At 32.9% G+C, this 25590-nt stretch overlaps 4 protein-coding genes and 1 long non-coding RNA gene across 5 annotated transcripts; 4 read left to right on the forward strand and 1 right to left on the reverse strand.

The window, feature by feature from the left end:
* Nucleotides 1-75: 75 nt before the first annotated feature.
* LOC110848289 (cytochrome P450 9e2) lies at nt 76-2196 on the reverse strand. The gene is made up of 4 exons (XM_022095469.2): nt 2041-2196; nt 769-1973; nt 451-702; nt 76-393 (listed from the first exon to the last, which is right to left on the reverse strand). Exons 2-4 carry the CDS (start codon nt 1952-1954, stop codon nt 221-223), a joined length of 1611 nt encoding a protein of 536 aa, XP_021951161.1. The 5' UTR covers nt 1955-1973; nt 2041-2196; the 3' UTR covers nt 76-220.
* A 5157-nt stretch (nt 2197-7353) lies between these two features.
* On the forward strand, nt 7354-8963 carry LOC110849248. Its single transcript, XM_022096644.2, has 4 exons — nt 7354-7779; nt 7870-7944; nt 8317-8734; nt 8810-8963. Exons 1-4 carry the CDS (start codon nt 7747-7749, stop codon nt 8890-8892), a joined length of 609 nt encoding a protein of 202 aa, XP_021952336.1. The 5' UTR covers nt 7354-7746; the 3' UTR covers nt 8893-8963.
* A 1208-nt stretch (nt 8964-10171) lies between these two features.
* On the forward strand, nt 10172-11514 carry LOC110849219. The gene is made up of 5 exons (XM_022096600.2): nt 10172-10471; nt 10551-10586; nt 10997-11114; nt 11192-11271; nt 11349-11514. Exons 1-5 carry the CDS (start codon nt 10265-10267, stop codon nt 11364-11366), a joined length of 459 nt encoding a protein of 152 aa, XP_021952292.1. The 5' UTR covers nt 10172-10264; the 3' UTR covers nt 11367-11514.
* A 2620-nt stretch (nt 11515-14134) lies between these two features.
* LOC118435173 lies at nt 14135-14520 on the forward strand. Its single transcript, XR_004834555.1, has 3 exons — nt 14135-14252; nt 14326-14405; nt 14482-14520. It is a non-coding gene; the product is annotated as an uncharacterized LOC118435173 (long non-coding RNA).
* A 7639-nt stretch (nt 14521-22159) lies between these two features.
* Nucleotides 22160-24005, forward strand: LOC110849554. Its single transcript, XM_035851332.1, has 4 exons — nt 22160-23189; nt 23443-23619; nt 23699-23772; nt 23851-24005. The coding sequence occupies exons 1-3, from the start codon at nt 22179-22181 to the stop codon at nt 23753-23755; spliced, it is 1245 nt and encodes a 414-aa protein (XP_035707225.1). The 5' UTR covers nt 22160-22178; the 3' UTR covers nt 23756-23772; nt 23851-24005.
* Nucleotides 24006-25590: the final 1585 nt, after the last annotated feature.

Below are 25590 nucleotides of genomic sequence, written 5' to 3' on the forward strand. Positions count from 1 at the left end.
TGAATATTTTCTTAACGATAAGCATGGCGTTGATAAGTGCGTGATGATAATAATAGCTTATGAGAAATAAAAGTATTCAAATTGCAATATGTCAAATTTACTCATTCCAATTCAGACCTTATTAAAAATTTGGTATGCACTAATTAACTATTACATTTATAAATGCTATCCGAAATTTTATTTTATTCGGTCGTGAAATTGATATTTATATTTATGATATTTATTTTATATCATTTCTTCGTTTCAGGGACAGCCACATGCCATGCTTTGGTTTGAGAGATCCTGCTTGTTCATACTCCATCGGAATCAGCGTCCTTTTGGAGGGTTCGATATCAAAATTGTGGACAAGTTGGGCAATTGCGAGTTTCACTTCGGTCAATGCAAATCGCATTCCTGCAAAAACAACCAGTAGTATCGGAGGAACGTCTTAAATTCCAATTATTCCATTACCAATGCAATTTCTTGGTCCTTGTCCGAACGGGAGGAAAGAATACGTGTTAATTTTCCCCTTATTTTCGGGTGAAAATCTCTCCGGGTCAAACTTTTCAGGTTCTGGATAGTACCGTTCGTCATGATGAATGGACATTATCGGGACAATGATTCCATCTCCTTTCTTCAGCGAGATGTCCGTCCCAGGCAGCACGTAGTCTTGAGTGCAACCTCGATCTGTGAATGCGGTTGGCGGATAAAACCGTAGAGTTTCTGCGAAAAAAAAATCATGCAAATCAGTAAGACTAAAAAAATTGGCACATAAGAATTTACACGTACCGTTTATGACCATGTCCAAATACGTCATCCTGAGTACCGACTCATACGTGAAATCGCCATCATTCTCCTCCCAAACCTTATCCACCGCGATCCTCAACTTATCCTGAATTTCCGGATGAATCGCCAAAGCATACGCACAAAACAGCAAAAGTGACTGCGTCGTGTCAAATCCAGCCAAGATAAAAAGCACACAATTCGAAACTATCCCATCATCATCCAATAACAAGTCAGATTCTTGCCCTTTGACCTCGCCCTTGATAACCGCATCCTTCTCAAACCTGTCCAACTCAGCCTCATCCGTCTTCACCAGCTTATCTTCTCTCGCCTCCAACATCAACTGAATAAAATCGTTCCCCTTCCGCCCTGATTTGTTCCTCTCTTTAATCGAAGATTTAATCGCACCTGCAAAAAATTCGTGCATCTCCGCCCCAAACATGGATAACCCCAACCAGGCTGCAAACCTTGGAAAATTGAACATCACCATAAAGCTTATTATGTTCTTGGCACTGAAGGAAATTTGCATTTTCTTCCCCATCCGTTCAAAAATTGAAGGTTCAATTTGATTGAAAGCTTGCGAGTTCATCCCACAAACGGCGGAGGCGATCGTGTCCATCGTGAATTTTGAGTAGCCTTCCCACAAGTCGATTTCGCCATCGGACCCCGACTCCGACATCCGCTCGTCGACAAATTTGACCAATTTTTTCGCACTGTCGTTGAAGAGGGGGAAGAGTCGTTTAATCTTGCCCGTGGTGAAGGTCGGGCTTAACTTTGACCGCAGTCCTTTCCATGGCTCGTCATGCAGAAAGATAAGCATTTTCTTGATTAGGATGTCAGTAGCTGGCATCGTGAGGGTTCTCCGGTTGACGAAATGGTCGAAATCTTTGACAAGGACGTGTTTTAGGATGGTTAAATCTGTGACGAGATAGTTGTTCTTGCCCCGCTCGGAATTTCCTCCCACGCCGGCGTTGGCCTGTTTCATCTTATCGTAATTGATCTGGACCATGTCGACCAGGCTTTTTTTCTTGATCATCATGAAGTAGATCGCCTTGTAGAGATCGTTGCCCAAGTAGAAAATTTTTCTGGAGTGGAAGTACCGACTTTCTCGATAAGCGGAGTAGATGAGGTAGGAGATTAGGAAGACGATGAGAAATGTGAAGATCCACGCGATATCGGTGAAGGAAGGCATGTTGATTGATTTTATGTTTCTAGAAATTTTGATATATTTTAGTAGTTTTAGGAGAAATTTTTAACAGGATTTTTGTATGTACTTACTCTGGATGGAGTTTTTAAGAAACTATTACAATTTGTACAGAATTTGTCCGAGGCGTGCAAAAATTTACGGCTGAAGGTACAAAGAACATGTGCTGTCTGTCGGTATGCTGTTGGAGACCAGTTTCGCTCAGTTTTTGCATGGTTTTTGCTGTACAAATGTGAGGTATGAGTATGAAATCAATATTTGCAACATATGTACATATGTACAGAAAGTCCTTGACATGACGCTTGTGAGGACGAGCATAGTGCAAAAACGGATAAACAAAGCTGAAAATAAAGAGTTAGCATGCAACTCTTAGGATTAGTTCGTGGAGTACGTTTATGCATGCAAAACTGTGCAAAACCAATGTTGCGAATTATGCTATCTTTTGCTTATTTTAATTATTTCATTCCTGGCACTTTGTTAAATAATTGTTTATGTAAAATCGAACTTTTAACCTTTTGTGATATTTATGTGTAAATAACAAATTTTAAAATTTTAAAAATTTAAGTTAAAAAAAACATTGTAGTTAAACTTACAAAAAAAAACTTGTTAATTCAATCCCACACGATTTATCACATACAACATAGATAATTTGTTAAATTATAAATCAATGACGATTTCTTAAAAATTGTAATGATTCAGCGACGCTTTTTACTTTTTGGAATATTTTGCAGAACAAATTTTATTTAAGAATTATTTATTCCAATATAAATTTATATTTATATTGAAATAGATACATCTTTAAATAATTAAATAATAAATAAATAAAATAGGTATTATAATTTATTAAATTATACTATTTTGGAATAATTTGATTAAATATGTACAACTCCAGGTTTTCGAATAATAAATACAACTGCACCGAAACCAGTGGAAAATTTCCACTGGAAATCATGCAAAAATCATGCAAAAAATCATGGAAAAATCATGCAACACCATGCAAAAAATCGTGTAATAATCGGCAATAATGTAATGTTAGTGAGAATCTCAGGGACATTTGTCTCGATTTTGGACTTGTTAAAATCATAGAATAAATCCTGCATATAAGATTAAAATGTACTCTTGTCTCGTCTTTTCGACTGCATCATTTATTAACAAGGACGGCAGACAGCACGGCTCTCAGGCTGCTGGTTTTCTAGTCTGTGTATATTTTTACAGAAATTTTGAGCGTCGGTCGTCGGTCTCAATTTTTTTTAGAACCGTGTCTGTTTTATGGCTTTGATCTTTTTCGGGTTTTTCTTTTGTAAATGTGACGGGAACATTTTTAAACTTTTCAAATTTTGTGCATAAAAGAAAATCACCGTTGTAAAAAAATAAGATGACAGGCTGCATACAATCGCTGTACCTGTCGGTGATTGTAAACTTGTGATATTTTACCTGTAAAGTTTGAGAGCTTTGTTGTTAAATATAATCTGAGAAAATGCATGGAATACTAATATCGTGACGAAAGTTTCATAATTTCATGTTTTTTGACGTGATGAAAAAATTGTGATGAGAGAGAATTAGATTAGAAAAATGTACATGCACTGCATTTCATCATGATTTGATCCGTAAGTTGATGCACATGAGCCTTTTCCGGTATTAGTGTCAACTCTGAATGAGTGACAATCTCGAAATGAAGATTTAAAGAGCATGTACCGTACACTAAAATATGATCAAGAAGAGTTACTTAAACCCTAAATAATGTAGTAACAAAATTGTACCGAGAGTGAACATTGTTTTTAGTTGGTAGTAATTCAAATGTATCTGAAAATGTGATTCCAGCTTGGCAAAAAAAATCGAAAGTGAAACATTTGGGTATTCATTACGAGTTAGCATGTTCGCGTCGCAAAATTAATTTTGAAAAAAATTGCTTAGTAAATACTTGGAGATTAAAGCTTGCAAATGAATTTTCAAGCAAAAATATTTTGCGAACATTCCGAATTTTGTTTTTTTGCCAACGATGTCAACTCTTAATGAATACTTCCAATTAATATTTAGAGTGCATGTACAATAGGTGTCCAATTTAATGGCTGGGAAGGAAAGGGATTTGCTCCCATTTTCATAAAGGTTGAGTACATATATTCATTTACCTGATGGAGATTTATGTAATTAGACCCGTACAAAGTGGAACACTGGGAATAAACCTTTTCGGTTGTTGCTCATTATTGTTCTAGTCATAATCTTTCGTATATACAGTCAAGAGCAAAACTTTGCGACATATGGAAGAGACTTTTGGGACATGTTATTCAAATGGGGAATTAAAGGCCGTAAAGTTTTGCACCGCGTACCTTTCCGAATAATTTTTTTAACGCTGTGATATAATTTTTATTGAATAAAGCGTGCAAAAGTAGGGGGTGACGTGGTAAATTAGTTTTGTCGCCGAATTTTTTTCAAGGAACTACAAGGAATTGAAAGAATTAATTTTGGAAGAGACTTTTGGGACAGCCATAAGCACAATGTGTTGTCCCAAAAGTCTCTTCCAAAATTAATTCTTTCAATTCCTTGTAGTTAGTGGTCTCAACGGTGCGGTTCGGTTCGGTTCTTGGAAGAACCGGTTTAGAACCGAGAACCAGAATTGAAGAACCGAAACAGAACCGAACTTTTTTTAGTTGGAACCGAACCGCAACCGGACCAAACCGGGACCGAACCGGCGGTTCGGGTCAAACCGGTAGTGTTATTAATATGCAATAAACAACAAACAATGCTAATTCACGTGTTTCTGATGAAATTTCACATATAAGCCAATAACTTATCTGTATTTAAACAAGCAAATTCGAATACATGTCAACAGCAAAACCACTTATGTATGTATTATTGAAGTTAGAAAACAATTCCAAGTTTGGGGTGCAACCAAGTCAAAATTTCATTTTGGAAACATTTAGGGTGTGACCAAGTAAAAATTTCATTTTGGAAACATTGGGGGTGTAACCAAGTCAAAATTTCATTTTGGAAACTTTGGGGTGTGACCAAGTAAAGATTTCATTTTAGAAACTTTTGGGGGTAAAAATTTCGTTTATGAAACTTTGGGGGTGAAAATTTCATTTTGGAAACTTTGGAGGTGTCATCAAGTCAAAATTTGGTTTTGGAAACATTGGGGATGTAACCAGGTCAAAATTTCGTTTTGGAAACATTGGGGGTGTGACCAAATAAAAGTTTCATTTTGGGAACTTTGGGCGTGTCATCAAGTCAAAATTTGGTTTTGGAAACATTGGGGGTGTGACCAAGTCAAAGTTTCATTTTGGGAACTTTGGAGGTGCGGCCACGTCAAAATTTCATTTTGGAAACTATGTGTATTTCGGGAAATTCGTAAAACTTTTTCGAAAATATGATTAACTTCGCTAATGTATTTATGTATGAAGTTCGGTTCAACCCGAACCGGCCGGTTCGGTTCGGTTCTCAAAGACTTGGAACCGGAACCGAACCGGTAATAAAAGTTTCGGTTCGGTTCGGTTCTCCGTATAAACCGGAACCGAACCGAGCCATCGGTTCCGGTTCGGTTCTATGAGAACCGAGAACCGTTGAGACCACTACTTGTAGTTCCTTGAAAAAAATTCGGCGACAAAAATAATTTACCACGTCACCCCCTACTTTTGCACGCTTTATTCAATAAAAATTATATCACAGCGTTAAAAAAATTATTCGGAAAGGTACGCGGTGCAAAACTTTACGGCCTTTAATTCCCCATTTGAATAACATGTCCCAAAAGTCTCTTCCATATGTCGTAAAGTTTTGCTCTTGACTGTAATCTTAGGAGATATATATTTTGGACTTTTGCCTGGATATGTATTCCATTTAGGAATGTGCATGCATAAGACATGTGATTGATTTTCATGATATTTTGACGTTTTTCTGGGTTAAGACGCTACAAATCTGATCCATCACATGCCTTATGCACGCTGTTTTTCCGAATTTAGGAAAATGGATGACTGCTATATTATTACCGGAGTGATATTTAGTTGATCGTGTATGGCAATAAAATGGTGTAAAATTACGCAGTGATTTATGGGTTTAATTAGGCATGATGAAGTACCAAAGTAGTGTGTCCACCCTATCTAATATTATCTGGAGCAGAGAGTTCACCTTTCACCTGCGCCATTATTTTGTTTGTGACGAGTTAGTCAACTTTTTAAGAACAAAAGTCAGAAAGTTTAACCACTAATGGGACTTTACTTTCGTCCATAATTTTCCATTAATTGTGTGACCCGACGGTCGCCTCCACCATTAAAAAAGTTGTCTAATCGAGCGTAATCACGAGAGACAAGTCTTTATTTTTTTAATTTTTAGAGAAGCTGGAGACACAGATTTTTTTTAATGGGATGGACGGCCGGCTGGCTGGGTCGTCGTCTTCAAGGCTCATATTTTTTGAGGCTTAAAAAAGTGTGTAACCCTTAAGGATGACCCTTCTTCTTCCTTCTTCTTCTTGGATGAGTAAATATAAACTTGGCAGGAAAGGGTTTCATCAATTCAGGTCGTAATTCTATTTCCGACTTTACTAAGAATAGGGATACAAGCCCTTCAGGTTAATTGCAGTTAACTTAATACCTGGATGGATGGGAGTAGTAATGAATATTCCATTTTTCACGCACTCACGTCGTGAAATTTTGGTGCGTAGTAAAATAAATGAAATGCAATTTACTATTAGAAAAGAACGTGGCATAATTAATTATGCTACTATTTATTTATATTTTTTTCACCTTTACATACCTGAATTGTAATATCGGCAAACTTATGCAAACTTATGAAAATATGTAGGTATGCTTTCTTTACATCCTTAATTTCGTGGTGTTTTTCATATATACTTTCGTAAATTTCGAGGTGTTAAAGCACTCAATATATATGTACCCATAATTGTTAAGCCTTAATTAAAGCTAAGAAATTCAACACTATGTAATGATTTCCCTGTCCAGTTAAGTAAATACGTATAGGTAAATCTTACTTAATTAATTCTTAGACTAAAGTTAACTACAGTAAAAAAAGAGGATATTTCAACCTCATATTTTGTGTCAGATTTCAACTCCAAACTAAACATTTTTAAAAATTTCTTAATGATTTAAAAATTTCCAGATGCGTCCCTTAAATCTTGCTCATCTTCTTCCGTCATCTTCTTAGTACCTTTACTTGAGTTTCGTAGTAAATAAATAGGTGCGTAGAAAAATTGTATTTTTTCCTCATCTTTCTCGCACACCTTCATTTCATTTCATCCCTGTAAAAATGGATTTGTGTCTCTATTCTATACCTCCACAAATTTCATACAGGGCACGATTACAGGATAAATAAATACGAACGAGATGCTTGCACTGGACTTTTATGATTCTTCTGAGCGGACTTAAGTCTCCCATTGAGGTATAAATGCATGCATGCGTGGATAATATATCAGTACCTACATGTGAAAAAGGGTCCCTCTTTTCACAAAAGGTAGCCAAAAGTAAAGGTAAAGGTAATTGTGTTTCATTTCATTTCAGGTGAAGAAATGAAGGGCCAGGTAGCAAAGTAAGTACCTTTTCGTACCTGTTGCTCCTTAAGTCTCCCTCTTTTTTCTGATTATCTTCAAATGAAACCCTTCGCAAATGAATGAATCCATCCATTTCATTCCAAGACTTTCTTCCAACCTGAACCGTTTCTTGTTTCTGGGTGACTTTGATTTTAGATTTTTTTACCTGTGTATTGTTGGAAAATAAGTTAGTTTTTTATATAAACAAGAATTAGAGCGAATTATTTTCTGAAAAAATAAATTTCTTAAAATGGAAAGTGCACACATTTCGGGGATGCCAAAGGTACGGGTAAAATTACTAATATTGTTTGTGGTGGATAAACTCATGGTTTAATGGCGTTAAATGTTAATGTTTTCCAATTTATTTAACCAGGTCGCCTCAGCCATTAAGCAGAGTGTTATTAACAAAGAGAAACTTATCAATAGCAGGATGGCGAGATTGTTATGGGTAAGAAGAAAAAAGAGAGCTAAATAAATTACTAAATATGTGCATGAATTAAATGAATTGCGACAATTTCTATAATAAAAATAAATAAAAATTGTATAACTTGGACGATTTTTGTGAAAAATTACAAAAATTGTGTATAAAATTAGGTTTTAAGATAAATTGACGCAGTGTAAGAAATTTACACAATTTCATACTTTTTTAAATTATAAAAACTCTAAAACATTTCAAGAATTATCAAAAGACCGGATTAACTTATCTTCCTGGGGCAATTTTCGCCCAAAAAATTTAGAAATAATTCCTTTCTAGGGTTTTTTTTTTCAAAAAATAATAATTCGAGCAAAATACTCAATTTTTCCTCTCAATTTTTTTCAGAAAACTCAAGAACTCGATCCCCAAATCCTCTCCCCTGCCGCGATTCGAAGTACTACCCAGAACCACAACCTCGACAAGCTAGAAAATCCCTTAGTCGTCGCCGCCATCTCCGCCGGTGTCATTGGCGTGGTCATCATCGCCGTCATGATTTTGAGCATGTGGATTCGGTCCAAATTTTTAACTCGGCCAGGCAGCAGGACGAATAGCAATGATATCGAGACCGATGTCATCATGACATCGTCGCCCTCGAGGTCAATTTCGATATCAATGTCAACCCTGGACGGGGGTGAGGGTCAAGATAACGAAGGAAGTGAAGATAAGACTCAAATGGAATCAATTCGTTTGGACGATACGACATTCTACAGTGCGGTTGACATTTCAATAATTCCGGTCGATATTTCAGTCCCTTGCAATCCTGGTAATTATTTTTTGAGGAATTAATTAATATTTAATTGAAGATTTGCATTTTCGTAATTTTGTGAATTACTTTTAGATGACAAAGATCTCCCCGAAAATCATGGGATGCTGGATGAACGCACACTTTGCAATATTTCGCTGAGCCCGATTTATAAATAAGTTTTTGTACTACATTTTGTCAAGATTTATTTATTTTTATTGTGATAACACAAATATTTATGTATTTACGATACTCGTTAATTTGATACATAAATATTTACTTAATTATTTATTTATTTAATTTATTGTGACTTTACAAAGTCGAAAAATGTTTTTAATAAATTATTCAAAAAGAAAATATTGTTTAGGTGAGCACGTTGGCTTATCAAATTCGGTAGGAATTTAATTAATTGGTGATTAAATCATCATAAATCTAATTAAGTTAATTATTCCGTGTAAACTCTGGGTCTTTCGACTAACTGGGCAAGGTTGAAGACGTCGGGGTCGTAAAAGTAATTATTTGCTGTCGATCTTCTCCTTCGGCGCACCTTCATCTGCAGGGTTTGTGGAAATACGAGGATAAGAGTTACCAAAGATAAGAAGATGATAATCATCGCTGGAATTATGAGTTTCATGATGTCCAAGAGGAACTGGTTTCCTGACACGTTCAGAAATGGGGGTTCACCGTCAAACTTGTAAACTTGTAAATATTGGGATAATTCTCGTCCTGTGTCGCCCGTAATTTGCGACATTTTTTGCAAAATTTGGAGAAGTTTTGAGGAATTTATAGTTGCATTTCAGGCGAGAAATGAGTGTGGATAACTGGTTATCGTTGGGATAAGGTAAAACTAATCCACCCGGAGACAGCGAACAAGGCAAAGCTTGATGTGGGATAAATTTCTTTGTCTGACTTGCGAAAAAAAATTGACTTGCAAAATAAATCGAGTCATAAATTTCTCTTTTTTCAGAATAAAGCATGAATAATAATGTGTGCATTTTGGACCTTGATTTCAATTTCAATGTTAGAAGAAATTGACTCAGGAAATAATTAGCAGGTTAATTAAATCCTAATAATAAATAATTTATTTTTCAGGAGACCTGCATTAAAATTAAAATGAGTGGCAAATTTCTTAAAGGGAGACAACTTTATAATTTTGCGTGATTGTGTAATTTTTTACGTGCAAATTAATTAATTACAATTAGTAACCTTTAACCTTTACATTCTCGTGGAATATTTGCACGCAAAATAGATGATAATTCATGTTTTATTTTATGCACAAACCTGGAAAATAACAATGGAACAAAGTGCCAATAAATATTTGTGCACAAATTTACTAAAAGATATTTTTTGCACATCATTGCAAAATAAATGGACACAGTGGCAAGTAGAATTCCACAGGAAATTCTTCATTAAATTGAATGATTCTCAGGTAGAGAACTGCATATAAAATAATTCGGGATTCGTAGAATTATGACATTCACACATAATTTCGATTACACACATATTGCAAAAATATTTCCTGTCTAAAATTTGCGAAAAATTTAAATCAAAATGCAAAAAATCGGAGCGTTCCTTGTCCTTTTCGGCAGTTTGGGTGCCGTTTTTGGTGGCAGTGATGGCGGATGCATGAAGGATTTTAAAAACTTGAAAGAAATGGACGCTGCGGTGGAAAAGTGTAAGACAAAGTTGAACTTGAAAGAGTCCGATATGCAACAAATGATGCCTGCGGATCTCGCCAAAAATGGGTTTGACGATAAGGTGATAATAAATTCTTTAACTTTACAATTTTTGTAACTTTATAATTGTTTACGACAATTTTTTCACCATTTGTTTCCAGTGTATGATCAAGTGCGTCATGGTTGAGATGAAATACGTAAGTTTTCAGTGTTTTACGTATTTTTGAAAGAGTATTTTATGGTACAAGTTTAATAGTTCTATTAGTTATTATTTCAAAATTATTAAAAAAAATCATGCCAAAGACCTACAATCTATTAGCTCTATAATAATTTATAAACTATTTAAAAAAATATATGGCTTGCAACCTAGCCAAAAAATGTAAAATCGCTTTACAAAAATTGTTGACACATATCCAATCAACTTTTAACTTCTGTTAAGTAATTATTTTACCAGTTTGACCCAATTTTAGCCCAGAAACGGTTCTATTGTTGTCCAAATAAATTTAGTCGTTTCTCCTAATTGTGTAAATACCTTGCAAAATTGTCCCAAAATCTGAAGGAATTGACACCACACTAAAATTTTGATTTCTAAATGACATGAAAATAGGCCAAGGAAGACGGTACCGTGGACATGAAGGCGTTGGAAGAAGATTTGAAAAAGAACGCTCCAGCAGGCAAAGCTGACGCCTTGGTTGCACTCATGCGAGAATGTGCAGAAACCACGGGTAATAATTTTATGAAAATTTATTTCGAAATAAAAAAAATCGAAACTTCCAAAGATTTATTTATTTTTAATTTCAAGCCAAGGACGCCGCTATTATGAAAGATCCATGCAAATCGATCGCCAAAACGAAAATGTGCTACGTAATGGGTCAGGATAAAGTGAGTTGGATTTTTAATCATAATTAAGTAATTATTGATTAGTTAAAATTATTTATTTCCATAATTATTTTTTCCAGATCTGTCCACCTGCTTAAAGTAAAAATATAAATGGGAAAACAGGACTGAAATCAAATTACACTAAAACTGGGAATAAAGTCGGAAATATGAAATGCATGAAATTTTAGCCAATTAATAACTGTAAATGAGTGAATAAAGATATATTTGAGCAATCCCCGAAAAAAATCAAAGTTCCATTTTAAAAGTGAAAGTAATGTTTTAACTTTGTAAAGTTTAAACTTTTCTCATATTCGATTTATTAACCCACCTTAATCTGTAGTTGACGCAACTTAATCTATGCTTTACTTGGCACAATTAATATTTTATTCCAAAATTACAACTGGCGTCAAATCATAAAACCCAATGTTTTTTAATTCATTTAAACTCGAAAATTTGATAAAAGTTTTTATGTACATATCTAACCTCTTTGAAATTTCATAAATTAGTAACGTAATCGCGGTTGGACAATTTTGTGATCTATTACGGATCTCAAGATTATAAATTTTTCCATAATTCATCCCATCAGAAAATTTCTTGACGAAAAATTCTTCTTGTTATGATTTATACATAAGTTTAAAAATAGAGCTCAACTATCTGCCAGTCATTTTAATATTAAAAACTTTTAACAAATTCTTAACCGGTGTCAACCAATTTCAAGAGTATTTTTTAACCCGATAAAATTTATTAATTACTTATATTGACAACGAAAAACCATATTTTCAAATGATGAATAATGATGATTTCATTTCAAATGTATCAAAATAAAACATCATTCTTTCAAGAACTCTCAAATCTGAGAGTTATTTTAAAATTACATATTTTCCTTAAGTTCTCAAACGGCATCAACCAATTACAAATTTTTCAGCCGAATAAGATTTTTGCTATTAATTATATAAACCAATAATAAACGCACTTTTATTAATTTAGTACAATTTCACATCTTATTATTGTTAAGATCATGAAATTCCTTGAAAAAAAAACGCTCAGAAATTGAAATATTAGTTACCAAAAACCTTCAGTGCATACATATTTAACTCATAATTGATACGCGGATCCACGAAACCTGAAGTTTTTATGAATTTTAGCACAAATTTTGTCAAAATTCTTAACTGGCGTCAAATCGTAGGAAACCTTATGATTTTTTGAGGTTGTAAAAATGACATTTATACCACCGTTATTTTCAAAATAAAACATTGAATTAAAAAATAAGACCGGAAATTTATCTTAGTTTGGTCACAAATTTTGTTCAAACTCTTGTGCATTAAATTAGATTTTTCATGGTCTTTAAAATGTGCCCTTTATTTGACAAGGAAAATATTGAATTAAAAAATTGCATAACTTATTAAAAAGCGGATTATAATGTCGTATTCTATTAAATATTATTACACTAATATTAGCAAATACTACTTCAAATGCGATCATTTTGAAAAATTGTTAAATCTTAAAACTCGTGGAAAAGCAAACCATTTTCACGAATTATTTCTAATTCCGACGTGGAAAATAATAACCTATCACTTTCGTTTTTATCTTGTGCTGTATTTAAAATTCTCGTGTGGCATCAAATTGTAGCACAGAATCCTTTCTTTATTGTAAGCTATCAAAATATGTTATCGGAGAGAAAAGGACAAATCTGGGATTTTTTAAATGAACGTTATCCAGTTTTCCAAAGCTCTTCCAATTTGGGTTAGTAATACGACAATATCCGACCGGATTACCCGGTCATTTAGTATAACATGGAACCGACGGACTCGGATCAGATCTATGGTATACTATATGGTTGGATAAAAAAATCCGATCAGTCGGATCGGATCGGATCGGATTTACCATCCCTAATTCCAATCGTAACTTAAACACTGCAATATATGTTAGTTGACACGAACAACGTTGAATTTAAAAAATGAAGTTTTTAACGTTTTAAGAATGTAATTAAAATTGTGACCCGCAATTTGCAAGTAAGAACACCTGGTAAAAAAAATTGGTTAAGAATTAGACAATCAGCATTAAACTGAAGTTTGCAGAAATATTCTGTGCAGTGCAACTCGATCAACTGGTTTTGTGTCATCCTTCCGGTAAACTATTCCAAAAATTATTCGACTTGCAACCTTAGCAAAAAAGTGTAGAAGCGCTTTACAAAAATTTTGTGACACGAATTCAGTCAACTTGACGTAATAGATAAGTTTACTTCTTATTTCCATGAAGTATTTTTAAGCTACAAAATTTTACAGTTTGACTCGATGCTAGCCAAGAAATGGTGCTAATTTTGTCAAAATTTTATCTGCATCTCTAAATTTTGTCACTTATTTTTGTAAAATTGTCCAAAAATCTTAAGGAATTATCACCGCGTTAAAAGTTTAAAGATAAAAGACGTAACTTTTTAGTGTTTTAAGAAATAATGTAATGAGAGAATTACCTGTGGTGAGTTACAAAGTTTCCAAACTAAAAAAAATGGAACAACACCATTTTGAATCTACTGGTTTTATAAATCTTTGTAAAGTAGTGAAAAAATTATACGGCTTATAACCTTACAAAAAAATGTAAACTCGCTTTACAAAAATTTGTGACGCAAATTCAGTTTACACCGAATAATTTTGATTGTCGAAAATTTCGATGTAATAATGTTCACTTTTGATTTGGGCAAGTAATTATTTTAAAATTACAAAATTTACCAGTTTGACGCAATTTTAGACCAAACGGGCACTATTTTTGTAAAACAAATTAATCCGTGTCCCTTCTATAATTTTGTATTTTTTTTGCAAAATTGTACACATTTTGTACAATTTCGATTTCTGGAATGATATAAAAATAGGCCAAGGAAGATGGTACCGTGGACACGAAGGCGTTGGAGGAAGATTTAAAAAAGTACGCTCCCGCAGGCAAAGCTGACGCCCTGGTTGAACTCATGCGAGAATGTGCAGAAACCACGGGTAATATCAAAAATGTATTTCGCAAAATAATTTCAAAATTTGCAAAGATTTTTTATTTATATTTAATTTCAAGCTAAGGACGCCACTATTATGAAAGATCCTTGCAAATCGATCGCCAAAACGAAAATGTTCTACGTAACAGGTCAGGATAAAGTGAGTTGGATTTTTAATTATAATTACATAATTGTTGATTAGTTGAAAGTATTTCTTGTCATAATTTTTTTTTCAGATTTGTCCACCAGTAAAAATATAAATGTGAAAAACAGAACTGAAATCAAATTACATAAAAACTGTGAATAAGTCGGAAATATGAAATGCATGAAACTTTAGCCAATTAATAAATGTAAATGAGTGAATAAAAATATATTTGAACAATCCCACAAAGAAATCAAAGTTCCATTTTAAAAATGAAAATAATTTTTTTCAAGTTTATGCTTTTTCTTAGTGAGGCAAATACCTAGCAACAAAAAAATTCACTAAGTATGCATTTACCCCACCCAAAAAAAGTGACTTTGCAGGATATCTCAGTCATTTTCCAACCGATTTTGATGAAATTTTGCACTGATCATTATTAAGCAGTTTAAAGACGATTATCGAATCCCCTTTTTGAATTTTTGATTTTTACCCAAGTTATGGGCAAAAATGTGCCCTTGGAAACACATTTTCACTTACTATTGATCACTGGAGCATCTAAGAAAGGATTCAAACCCCACGTCTTGTAGAGTATTTTTTTCCGTAAATTTAAAGCTGTGGATGATCAAAATCGGTTAAGAAATCGTGACGTTATTCAATATAGAAACTTGCAATTTTTGCTGCAATATGGCATTAATGTCGTTGACAACAAATGCTATGTTCACACTAATTTTTAGGAATGCGTGTTTATCATGTAAATAACTCAATTACAAGTATTAAATAAACAAGGTCCCAAAAAGTTGGAAATCTTAATGAGGCAGTGCCTAATAAATAAAATTAGATTGCAAAATTTTTGCATCACCGCTCTTGGTACTTCGATATTTCTTCTTATTGAGAGCGGTGATATACAAATTTTGCAATCTAATTTTATTTAGTAGGCACTGCCTCACTAAGATTTCCAACTTTTTGGGACCTTGTTACGATTTTCTGAAAAAATTCCAAGTGGCGTCAAATCATACAAAAAGACCATTTTTTCTGTTCTTTTAAACCTATACACCCCAAAATTAGATTAAAGTTCATACTTATCTAACCTATTTTTTGAAATTTTACAAATTTGTAATGTAATCGTGATCAGACAATCTTGTGATCTATAATTCTGGCTGTTGGTCGTAAAACAATATCCCTGGTCGTCGTTTTTAAGAATTTTTGAGCAGTTGCTAAGAAATGGTGCATTATTTAGAGGAATAATTTACTGGAATTAGATCGCTTTCAACGTCAGTTTCTCGCCGGTAATTTTTTAGCCTGAGTCAGGGCTTAAGGAACCGTCATAATTTCCGTCCGTCCATCCGTCCCAAAACACGATAGAGCCAAAACGACTGAACCGATTGACTTGAAATTTTTACCATATGCATATTGGACAAAGTTAGGAAACGAGTTTGAAGATTGGCGAAATCGGTCAAGTGGTTGACCACTGGGGGTTATCGGAGTGGTCAGAGACTAAGTCCCTGGCTCGGGCTATATGGGGTCTGCACTGTAAATTATGTAAATTCAAGGAAATTATTCCTCTAAATTTTGCACCATTTCTTAGCAACTGCTCAAAAATTCTTAAAAATGACGACCAGGGATATTGTTTTACGACCAACAGCCAGAATTAGTTCCAAGATATTAAATTTTTCCAAAATTCATCCCAGCAGAAAACTTTTAGGCAAAAAAACTCATTTGTTTGGCACTGTTGATTCAAACAGAGGTCTCATATCTATGAGTCATTTAAATCTTACAAGCTTTTAACAAATTATGAACCGGCATCACACAATTTCCAATTGTTCAACAAACAAATTGTGTCACACATTTTGTCAGAATTCTTAACCAGCATCAAATCATAAACCCAGATTTTTAAAGGTTGTTAAAATGTATACCTATGTTTATGTTATTAATATGTAGTTATTAATAGTGAAATGCAAAATTGCATACAACTAAATGTTAAATATTATTGGCAAATATTATTCAAAATGAGATCATGAAAAATTGTACTCAAGAATGCTGTAATGAATTATTTCTTAGGAGGGGAGCTTCACCACCTGCCCCTCCCAGATTTTGATGTGCTTTGGATATGTGGTAGTGTCCCATGAGTGTACTAAAACCCTGAAGTGGTTTGACTCCATGGCCACAGTTACGCCCGCCACACCCACTCAAAGGCGCCAAAAACATGAAAAAATCCCTGTTTTCACTTGTTCAAACCCTCGCCAAAAATCCAATTTTGCTCGGATTTTGGTAAAATTTACATTTTTGTAATCCCAGATACTTGTTTGATCATGTCCAGTAGCAATCTCAACTTTTTTGAAATTTTGAATTTTTTCGAATAATTCATCAGCCCGAAAATTTCGAAAATTTCAAAAAAGTTGAGATTGCTACTGGATATGATCAAACAAGTATCTGGGATTACACAAATGTAAATTTTATCAAAATCCGATCAAAATTGGATTTTTGGTGGATTTTTGAAGTTGGTAACTTTTGTGGTTTTCATCTCTTTGAGTGGGTGTGGCGGGCGCAAATGTGGCCATGGAGTCAAACCACTTCAGGGTTATAGTACACTCATAGGACCCTACCACATATGCAAAGCACATCAAGATCTGAGAGGGGCAGGTGGTGAAGCTCTCCTCCTTAGTTCATGACATGAGTTCATTGAGTTTGTGAGAATTATAATCTAAAACTTCATATTTTATATTAGTTTGTTCAAAATTCTTAAGTGGTATCAAATCATAGCATAAAATCCTTTTTTGTGTATTTAATTAACGCTATGAATTTTTCCAAAATTCGCAATTGCCATCCCATGATAAGTTAAAGTAGGATTTTTTGAGTGGTTAAAATTTTACTTTTCTGAACCAAGCACGTATGTAAATCAAAAATTTCATAAAAACGCATATATATATTTTTTTAGGTATTTTCAAAAATAGCTCATGTCAAGAAATATCAATAAAAAATCTCAAAAATAGATACAATTTCGTCATAAAATTTATTTTGAGAGGATCCGTCCCGAATCAATGCATATTAAATAGTTAATTTATAAGTAATTTCTGTACTACGGATTTTTCGAAAATTTTCAACTTGAATATTTTTCAAATGGTACTTCAAAAATCTTTTCAAGTCCTTAAAACTTGTTGTTGGGCTAATAATTCATTGCGTGCAAACATTTCATGTCTATTTTTTTAATGATTCGTATCAGTCAATTACTAGGTAAAAAAACGCTCGGAAATAGAAATTATATAGTTTGATTAATATTTTCCCAAACCTGTCAATTGAAAAAACTTCGCATCTATTCCTCAACATTAAATTTCATATTTCCCAAACAATTCTTAAATGGCATCAAGTCTAGCAAATTACTGTATCAGACTACGAAAACAGCGTTTCAGAAATTTAATACAGCCGGATTTGTAGAGCAGTTTCAAAACGGAAACATATCAAGCAATTTCTCATAAACTAAAACTAACTTGCAATATGCATGATTAATTTAATTGTTATAATTTTGAAAACAAATTATCGTAAATTACGATAAAATTTACGAAAATTGACAAATTGCTAAAGCTCAGATTAAAAAAATTAACTACTGCTTACGATGTATGTACTGCAAACGGGCAATAACTCTTAAGCTACCTGAAACTTACCTTCCTTCTATCACAATTCTATCAAAATTCTTAACCGGCGTTAAGCTATTCTTTGCAAATATTGTTTAAAATGAGATCGTCATAAAAAATTGAAATTCTCAAAAGTTAAAGAAATTGTTGGCAAATATTTTTGCGACGCATTTCTTAGTTCATGGAATATTTACAATCTGCATCTTAATTTTGTATTCTCAAGTGGGATCAAATCATAACACAAAATCCTCTTTTATGAGTTGCCAAAATTGGACAGAAAAATATAATTTTGAGATTTCTTTTATTAACGTTGTGATTTTTTATCAAAATTAATATCTAACCTCTGTTTAATTCATTTTCTTAAAACCTAACTTTTTCTATAATGGCTTCATCAAACGACATTAAAGCATAACAAAGCCATGGGCAAAATTGTGTGGTGTAAAAACATCTTCGCTTTATGATATTTCATAAAAGTCATAACAAATGTTTAAATTCATAAAACTTACCGGATTGGTAGTAGTTTGTTTCTGAGTGGTGGATTTTTAATTACCATAACGGTAATGCCCATTAATACCGTGCAGGTAGAGTCACATATGTACTCCAGTCAGTATTGATTTTATACCAGTTTTCTAAGAGTGCATATCAGAAAATTTAATGATAAAAAATGTTTTGACATGAAAGCACGGTCTCATCTGCGAGTTATAATATGAAAAATGTTCAGTAAGAATATACTAAATATGATCAATTGTAGGGAGAAGGGCTCACTTTTAGTAAGGGTCCACATTATAGAAGGTATTTTTTTGTCCGTTTGAAGTCATCTGGGAGTCATTTTAATATTACATTCTTTTTGTAATATTGTCAATTGGCATCAACTAACTACAAATTTTCCAAGCCGATAAAATTTATTCTATTAATTATATACATAAATCAACAAAAAACGAACTTTTAAAAATTTAGTACAATTTCACATTTTATTATTGTTAAAACGACATCATATAAAGCAATTCCTTGAAAAAAAACGCTCAGAAATAGAAACATTGGTACCAAAGCCTTCCGTAATTGAATCGCGGATCCACGAAACCTGAATTTATTCTTTATTTTAGCACAAATTTTGTCAAAATTCTTAACCAGCGTGAAATCGTAGGAAAACCTATAATTTTTTAAGGTTGATAAAATGACTTTTAACAACTGTTATTTTCAAATAAAAAAATTGAATTAAAAATGAAACTTGAAATTTATTCGATCACAAATTTTGTCGAAATTCTCTTAGATTTTTCATGATTGTTAAAATGTGCCCTTTATTTGACAGGGAAAACATTGAATTAAAAAATTGCATTACATAATGTCGTATTCTATAAAATATTATTAAAGTTTTATTAGCAAATATTATTTAAAATGAGATTATAGTGAAAATTGTTGAAATCTTAAAACTCGTGGAAAACCAAGCATTTTAACGTATTTTTTGTATTTCTGCGGAAAAAATGATAATCTGTAACTTGCGTTTTTATGTTGTGCTTTATTTAAAATTCTCAAGTCATAGCACAAAATTATTTTGCAAGTTATCAAAATATTTATATTATCGGACAGAAAAAGACTAATCTGACGTAATATGGTATACTGCATACATTAAATATTACTAAAACTTAGTATTATTAGTAAATATTGTTTAAAATGCGATGGTCGTAAAAAAAATTAAATCTTGAAACTCACGGAAATGGTTGACAGACATTTTCATGAATTATTTCTATTCTCTCTTCTTGGGTAGTTTTAAATCTTCAACTTAATTTTATATATTACGTTGTTCAAAATTGTCAACGGACATCAAATCAAAGAATTTTTGGGTCATTAAAATTTGACTTTGTTAAACCAAACACGTATGCAATTCAAAAATTTAATAAATACTCATATTTTATTAGGTATTAAAAAAAGTTTCATATCAAGTAATATCTGTAAAAAAAATTAGCAAAATAGGTACAATTTCTTCATAAAATTTGCCGTGAGAAGATCTATCACAAATCTATACGTATTAATCTGTAAGCAATTTTTGCACTTTGGATTTGTCCAAAATTTTCAACTGGTATTTAATCAATTATTACAAAAAATCGTTTCAAGTCAGTAGGATTTGTTGTTGGACTAATAACGCATTGAGTTCAAATAACATCTCATATTTTATTATTTTTCAAGTGATTCCTATCACACAATTTCGAGGTAAAAAATACTAGGAAATTGAAATTATAGCTTGACTAACATTTTTGCAAATTTGACGATTGCCGTAAATTTACATCTTTAACTGAAAATTAAATTTCAAATTTCCCAAAAAGTCTTCATTGGCATCGAGTCATACCAAATTACTGGATCAGACTGCGAAAACAGCTTTTCAAAAATTTAATTCAGTTAGTTTTTCTTGTATCTTCAAGACGTAAACATGTCAAACAATTTTTCATAAATTATAAGCTACAATTGATTTATAATCAATTTAATTATTATTTAAAAAAATTAATCCTTGTCGTAAACTATGATTTTCACATCGCTAAAATCCTAATAAATTGCATTCAGTCCACCGTACGGTTTAGTTTTTAGGGTATCCCATTCAGTCACTTAGGGTCGCCATTAAATGCGAGCCAAACATTATTAGGAAATATTATGAAATGAGAATGAGATCATCGTGAAAATTTTGTAACTCTTCAAACTTGTGGAAATTCACCATTTTCTAAAACTTATTATGTGGGATATTTGCAATCTGTACATTTATTTTTCATATTATTTATTTTGTTCAAAATTCTCACCTGGCATTGCATCATAACACAAAACTCTTTTTTATGAGTTAATAAAATATGTTATTGGACAGAAAAAGACAAATCTGCGATTTGTTTCAGTAACGTTATGAATTTATCCAAAATTTTCAACTGACATCCAATCACAACTAAAAGTAGGATTTTTGAGCCGTTAAAACTTGACTTTGTTAAGGTAAACACGCATGTAAATAAAAAATTTCATAAAAAATCGAATATTTGATTATTTAAAAAAATGTTTCACGTCGAGCAATAGCTGTAAAAAAATTCCCAAACACTGTTTCAATTGGGCCATAAAATTTAGTATAAGAAGACCTATCATGAATCAATTAATATTAATGTATAAGTAATTTTTGGACTATGGATTTTTTTAAAAATTTTCAACTTTAATAATTTAGTCGTATTTAAATCGGTATTAATATAATCGGTAATTAATTTTAATCGGTATTTAATTGTAAAATAGTCTAACCTGGGTCAACAACGATCGAATTATAGAGATTTGGTATGCGATTTGCGATAACCCGTACGTATGCAAGTTCTCACGATATTATAGAATGGAGAACAATCTTTCGGTGGAGAAAATCCCTTACTTATCCCAAATTTTGTGAACAACGGCAAATTTTTTTTAATTACGCGTCGCCTTGTTACAAATTACTATGGAATGCATGTGGAACGAATTACCATCCTAACTTTATATTTGTAAAGCTGATAATGCTGATGTTTTCATGTCTCATTTTTCCATATTTTCACTCACACGGAGGTTAGGATTTATCCAATTTTACTTCATATTCTTTCAAGTACTTATTTTTATAAGATAAGCAAAATGTTCCACTTAAAGCAGTTAAACAAATTTTATTAACAAATGTTTAAAAAATTTTTGTATCTTGTCAATTCTCGACGCGTATAGGGTACTCTAGAAATCTCATAAGTATGTAAATACATATTATCATCGAATCCGTATATTTTTTTGCGTACTACTAAATTTTATGAGGAAATGAGATTTTATATTTTTCGGCAAAAAACTCAACATATTATTTAGTCTCAAATTCACACGAACGAATGCATACTTCACACTGTAAAGCACATGATCTTTAAACGAATGAAGAAAAATAGGACAAGTTTTATAACTGTATTGCAATAAACCTAAATATGTATGTATGTTCCCCGTAAAAGACTCGGGTCCACATGCAACATGGCCATTGACATAATGACACGACTTTTACTGCCTCCAACTACATATGTATGAATACAATTTCTCTCAGATTTATGACAAAAGTTACATAAAACTTTGTCTCAAACCTGATTTGGCTGGCATGCAATAATATAATTGCCTTATGGAACCCAAGCTGCAACCAACTGCATAGAATTGCATGCACTTGTTTAAAAACTGCGGTGAAAGAAATTTCATTCCTGGTTATACTTATCAAAATTTGTTTGTAACGAGTGAAAAAATGGAGACCTCTGTATTACTTAAAATTTCGGAAGCTTTAATCATACTTCCAGTGAACAAAGAGACACATGGAATAAAGAAATTGTGGAGCATGCTGCATAAAGCTCTGTGCTGGGTTAATTGCATCACGATATTTACTACGTTTATGCAAGTTATCCAATTTTATATAAAACAGAGTTCCGACCAAGTGTCTGCACTGATTTGTGTCAGTTTATTTTACATTCAAAAAGCTGCGTTGTTTAGTGTTTTAATCCTAAAAAGTGAACAAATCCGTGATATTTTTACGGACATGTCCAACTGTGGTATCAACGCAAATAAAATCGTGTCACTTAGAGCAATTGTAATTTGTGCTGGATCATTTCTAGTTTTCGGATCAACATCCGTGTACAGTATCCAACAACTGCTCGTCTCAAACGATTTCAAGGACAAGCAAATCCCCCTAAATCTTCTAACAAAACTTATTTACCTTCTGCTTACCATTTCCAACGCCTTGACAGAGCTATCGTTTACCATTTTTACCATCATTTTGGGAAATTTTATCATCAACCTGACAACAGAGGTGGAAAAACTGGCTAAGGAAATTGAAAATATTAGCAACAGTTATGCTCATTGCCGTGGTGGTGACATTGTTAACAATTCAAAGGCACTTGAAAAAGTTATCAGAAGATTAAAAAATTTATTAAAAATTCTTAAAAAAGTGAATACTGTTTGTGGAGAATATCTTTTAATTTTTTGGTTCTTCCCGACCTCGATCATCGTGGCCATAACGCATACATTAATGGTAAAAGTCTTGTATGGTGACATCCTTATGGACGAGAATGAAAGTGATATGGTTATTAAATTCCAACTTCAAGCCTTATTAATCGCCTTGCTTGTGACATGCACAAGAATGTGGAATTTCATTAGTTTGGGATCTGGACTCCTTGCGGCGGTATATATACTGATTCCTTATTAATTTCATTTAGACATTGATAATAACTTTAACCGTGCCTGGGACAGTGAATTTCTAAAAAATGGTGTTAAGGGCTCATTTTTGGAGAGAATGGAAAACGGATCGGTAATTCTGTGGAGAAACCCATTCCCCACATATTTACCGATCCATTTTCTATTCTATTCTGAAATTATTTTTGTGCCTGCGTCCAAGGCAGCCTTAAGTATTAAATCTTACTTGTTGTTTTTTGCAGGGAGACGAACTTAGATTTCAAGCCGATATCGAGCCCTTTCCTATCATTGACAAAGGGATGCATCAACGGCAAGCTGACCTAGAAAGACTTGTTGGTCAAGTCAGTAGGCTAGCCAATAAGCCGTTGGACATATCTCCGGCTGATTTTTTCACTTTGAATCGAACCTTGTTGATTGGGGTGGGTACCTAAAATTTAAGTTAAGGGTTTACTTAATGACATTAAATTATAACCATATATGTTTCTTCTTTGGGAATAGACGCTGATAACGGTGGTAAACTTTGTGCTGGCCTTTCGAATGGCCGAATCTATGTAAACCTATAGAAAAATCAGGTAACCACATTAATTTCATAAATAATAATTCATTTAAGATGTGAGATGAGGTGTTTTGAAGAATTTTTTAACACACAGATGCTGAAATCTATTTGCTTATACGGGAAATTATCGGGCATGGTTTCGTCCATGTAGGTAGTCCTACAAGTTCATAATTTTGAAAATTTAGTTAAAAAATTGTTAGTTGCAAAACAACTTTTGTCATGAATTAATAAATTATCTTGGAAATGGTACAGATTCCTGGAAATTGACTTGTGTAAATAATTTACTGTGCATTTTTACTTTTTGCGGCTGATAATTACCTAGATAGATACATACAAACAAATAAATATATCATACAAACATATGTATGCAGAGAATGATTTCACATATCGTAGGGCCCTAGTGGATACGAGGTTGATGGAAAATTGCGAATAATTTCTGCATTTCACATAAAAATAATATTGCGAAGCATGCGCTAAATAAGTCGTACCAAAGTGAATGGAAAAAGTTGCTTATGCATAATAAATAGCTGGAAAATGCTATTCATACCAACAAACTCATACCAACAAAGTAATTCGATTAAATAAAATATATTGGTTTGAAAAATAAGAAATTGAACGACCATTCATTTAGTTCAATTAGTTCATTTAGTTCGCCTGCGCATCATAGATTATGATGCGCAGGCGCAGACCTCGCTAATTGATAATTATGATTCATAATTAGTATGCAAACTGAGATTTCCTGCAGAATTATTTGCTACCCTTCGTCCGTTTTCGACATCCTGATGCAACCCGATATGAACGAGTTTGTGTGATGCACAAAGTGACCTTTCTTCTCGATACGATGAAATATGTCGTCGTCATTCTTCCAGCGTGATAGGAAACAAGAAATGGTGGAGTAAAACCTATATAGAACTATCACACTTCACTACAAAATTTATCAGAATTCTTAACCGATGTGAAATCGTAGCAAAACCTATGATTTATTAAGGTTTTTAAAATGTCTTTTGGCCACTGTTACTTTCGAACGAAAACATTGAATTAAAAAATAAAACGTTAAATTTATCTTCATTCAGTCCCAAATTCTGTCAAAATAACCGTAGCTTAAGTGGTGTTTATGCTTCACGTCATCGTCACGTCCTCCTTCAAATCCGATTTTTTGATTGGCTGAACTAAATTATCACTACGATAATTAAGAATTTTAACCAATCAAAAAATCGGATTTGGAGGAGGACGTGACGATTACGTGAAGCATAAACGCACCTTTAAACTCAGATTTTCAAAGTTGTTAAAATGTAAATATTATTTGAAAAGGAAATCATTGAATTAAACAAAAATTGCTTTCAATCTTTTCTATATATTATTTAAAATATAATGTCGGGGATAGTTTGTACATAATTCTTAAAACTCCGGAAATGACTTGACCATTATTTTCAAGAATTATTTCATACTTACAATGCGATGGTGTGAAGTGTAACCCTCCGATTTGGCTGAAATTTTAAAATTAGGTGGTCCAAGCCAATACAACTAACGTTTCTTCAGGCAGTTTGTGCGATGGTGAGAGTTACTCAAAATATTTGAGGTCAAAGTTCAAAAAACGGCCGACTTTTTTCAGGCGGAGTGAGAAAACTCCACTTCCATTCTCTTCCCCTCGCTTTGATTTTATTCAGGCGTCTCGCTCATGCATACGCCTTCATGCTCAAGCACAAGCTTTGATGCAAAATAATAAAAAATAAACATTATTAATTATAGCTTAAAGAGCAATTAATACGCATTATACATACTTAATTTAATTTATAATTAAATACGTGAGATTTTTACTTATTTCTAGTACAAA

The sequence above is a fragment of the Folsomia candida genome, unplaced genomic scaffold (genome assembly GCF_002217175.1).
Source record: "Folsomia candida strain VU population unplaced genomic scaffold, ASM221717v1 Fcan01_Sc004, whole genome shotgun sequence".
NCBI lineage: Eukaryota > Metazoa > Arthropoda > Collembola > Entomobryomorpha > Isotomidae > Folsomia > Folsomia candida.

What these genes read in the sequence shown, in the direction of transcription:
- LOC110849219 (XM_022096600.2), top strand. Translation starts at nt 10,265, where the DNA reads ATGCAAAAAATCGGAGCGTTCCTTGTCCTTTTCGGCAGTTTGGGTGCC. An exon ending in AAAATGGGTTTGACGATAAG is followed by an intron (nt 10,472 to 10,550) that starts GTGATAATAAAT and finishes ATTTGTTTCCAG; the next exon opens with TGTATGATCAAGTGCGTCAT. An exon ending in TCATGGTTGAGATGAAATAC is followed by an intron (nt 10,587 to 10,996) that starts GTAAGTTTTCAG and finishes ACATGAAAATAG; the next exon opens with GCCAAGGAAGACGGTACCGT.
- LOC110848289 (XM_022095469.2), bottom strand. Translation starts at nt 1,954, where the DNA reads ATGCCTTCCTTCACCGATATCGCGTGGATCTTCACATTTCTCATCGTC. An exon ending in TTTGGACATGGTCATAAACG is followed by an intron (nt 703 to 768) that starts GTACGTGTAAAT and finishes TTTTTTTCGCAG; the next exon opens with AAACTCTACGGTTTTATCCG. An exon ending in AGGACCAAGAAATTGCATTG is followed by an intron (nt 394 to 450) that starts GTAATGGAATAA and finishes TTGTTTTTGCAG; the next exon opens with GAATGCGATTTGCATTGACC.
- LOC110849248 (XM_022096644.2), top strand. Translation starts at nt 7,747, where the DNA reads ATGGAAAGTGCACACATTTCGGGGATGCCAAAG. An exon ending in ACATTTCGGGGATGCCAAAG is followed by an intron (nt 7,780 to 7,869) that starts GTACGGGTAAAA and finishes TTATTTAACCAG; the next exon opens with GTCGCCTCAGCCATTAAGCA. An exon ending in TTCAGTCCCTTGCAATCCTG is followed by an intron (nt 8,735 to 8,809) that starts GTAATTATTTTT and finishes AATTACTTTTAG; the next exon opens with ATGACAAAGATCTCCCCGAA.
- LOC110849554 (XM_035851332.1), top strand. Translation starts at nt 22,179, where the DNA reads ATGCACTTGTTTAAAAACTGCGGTGAAAGAAATTTCATTCCTGGTTAT. An exon ending in GATCTGGACTCCTTGCGGCG is followed by an intron (nt 23,190 to 23,442) that starts GTATATATACTG and finishes TGTTTTTTGCAG; the next exon opens with GGAGACGAACTTAGATTTCA. An exon ending in ATCGAACCTTGTTGATTGGG is followed by an intron (nt 23,620 to 23,698) that starts GTGGGTACCTAA and finishes CTTTGGGAATAG; the next exon opens with ACGCTGATAACGGTGGTAAA.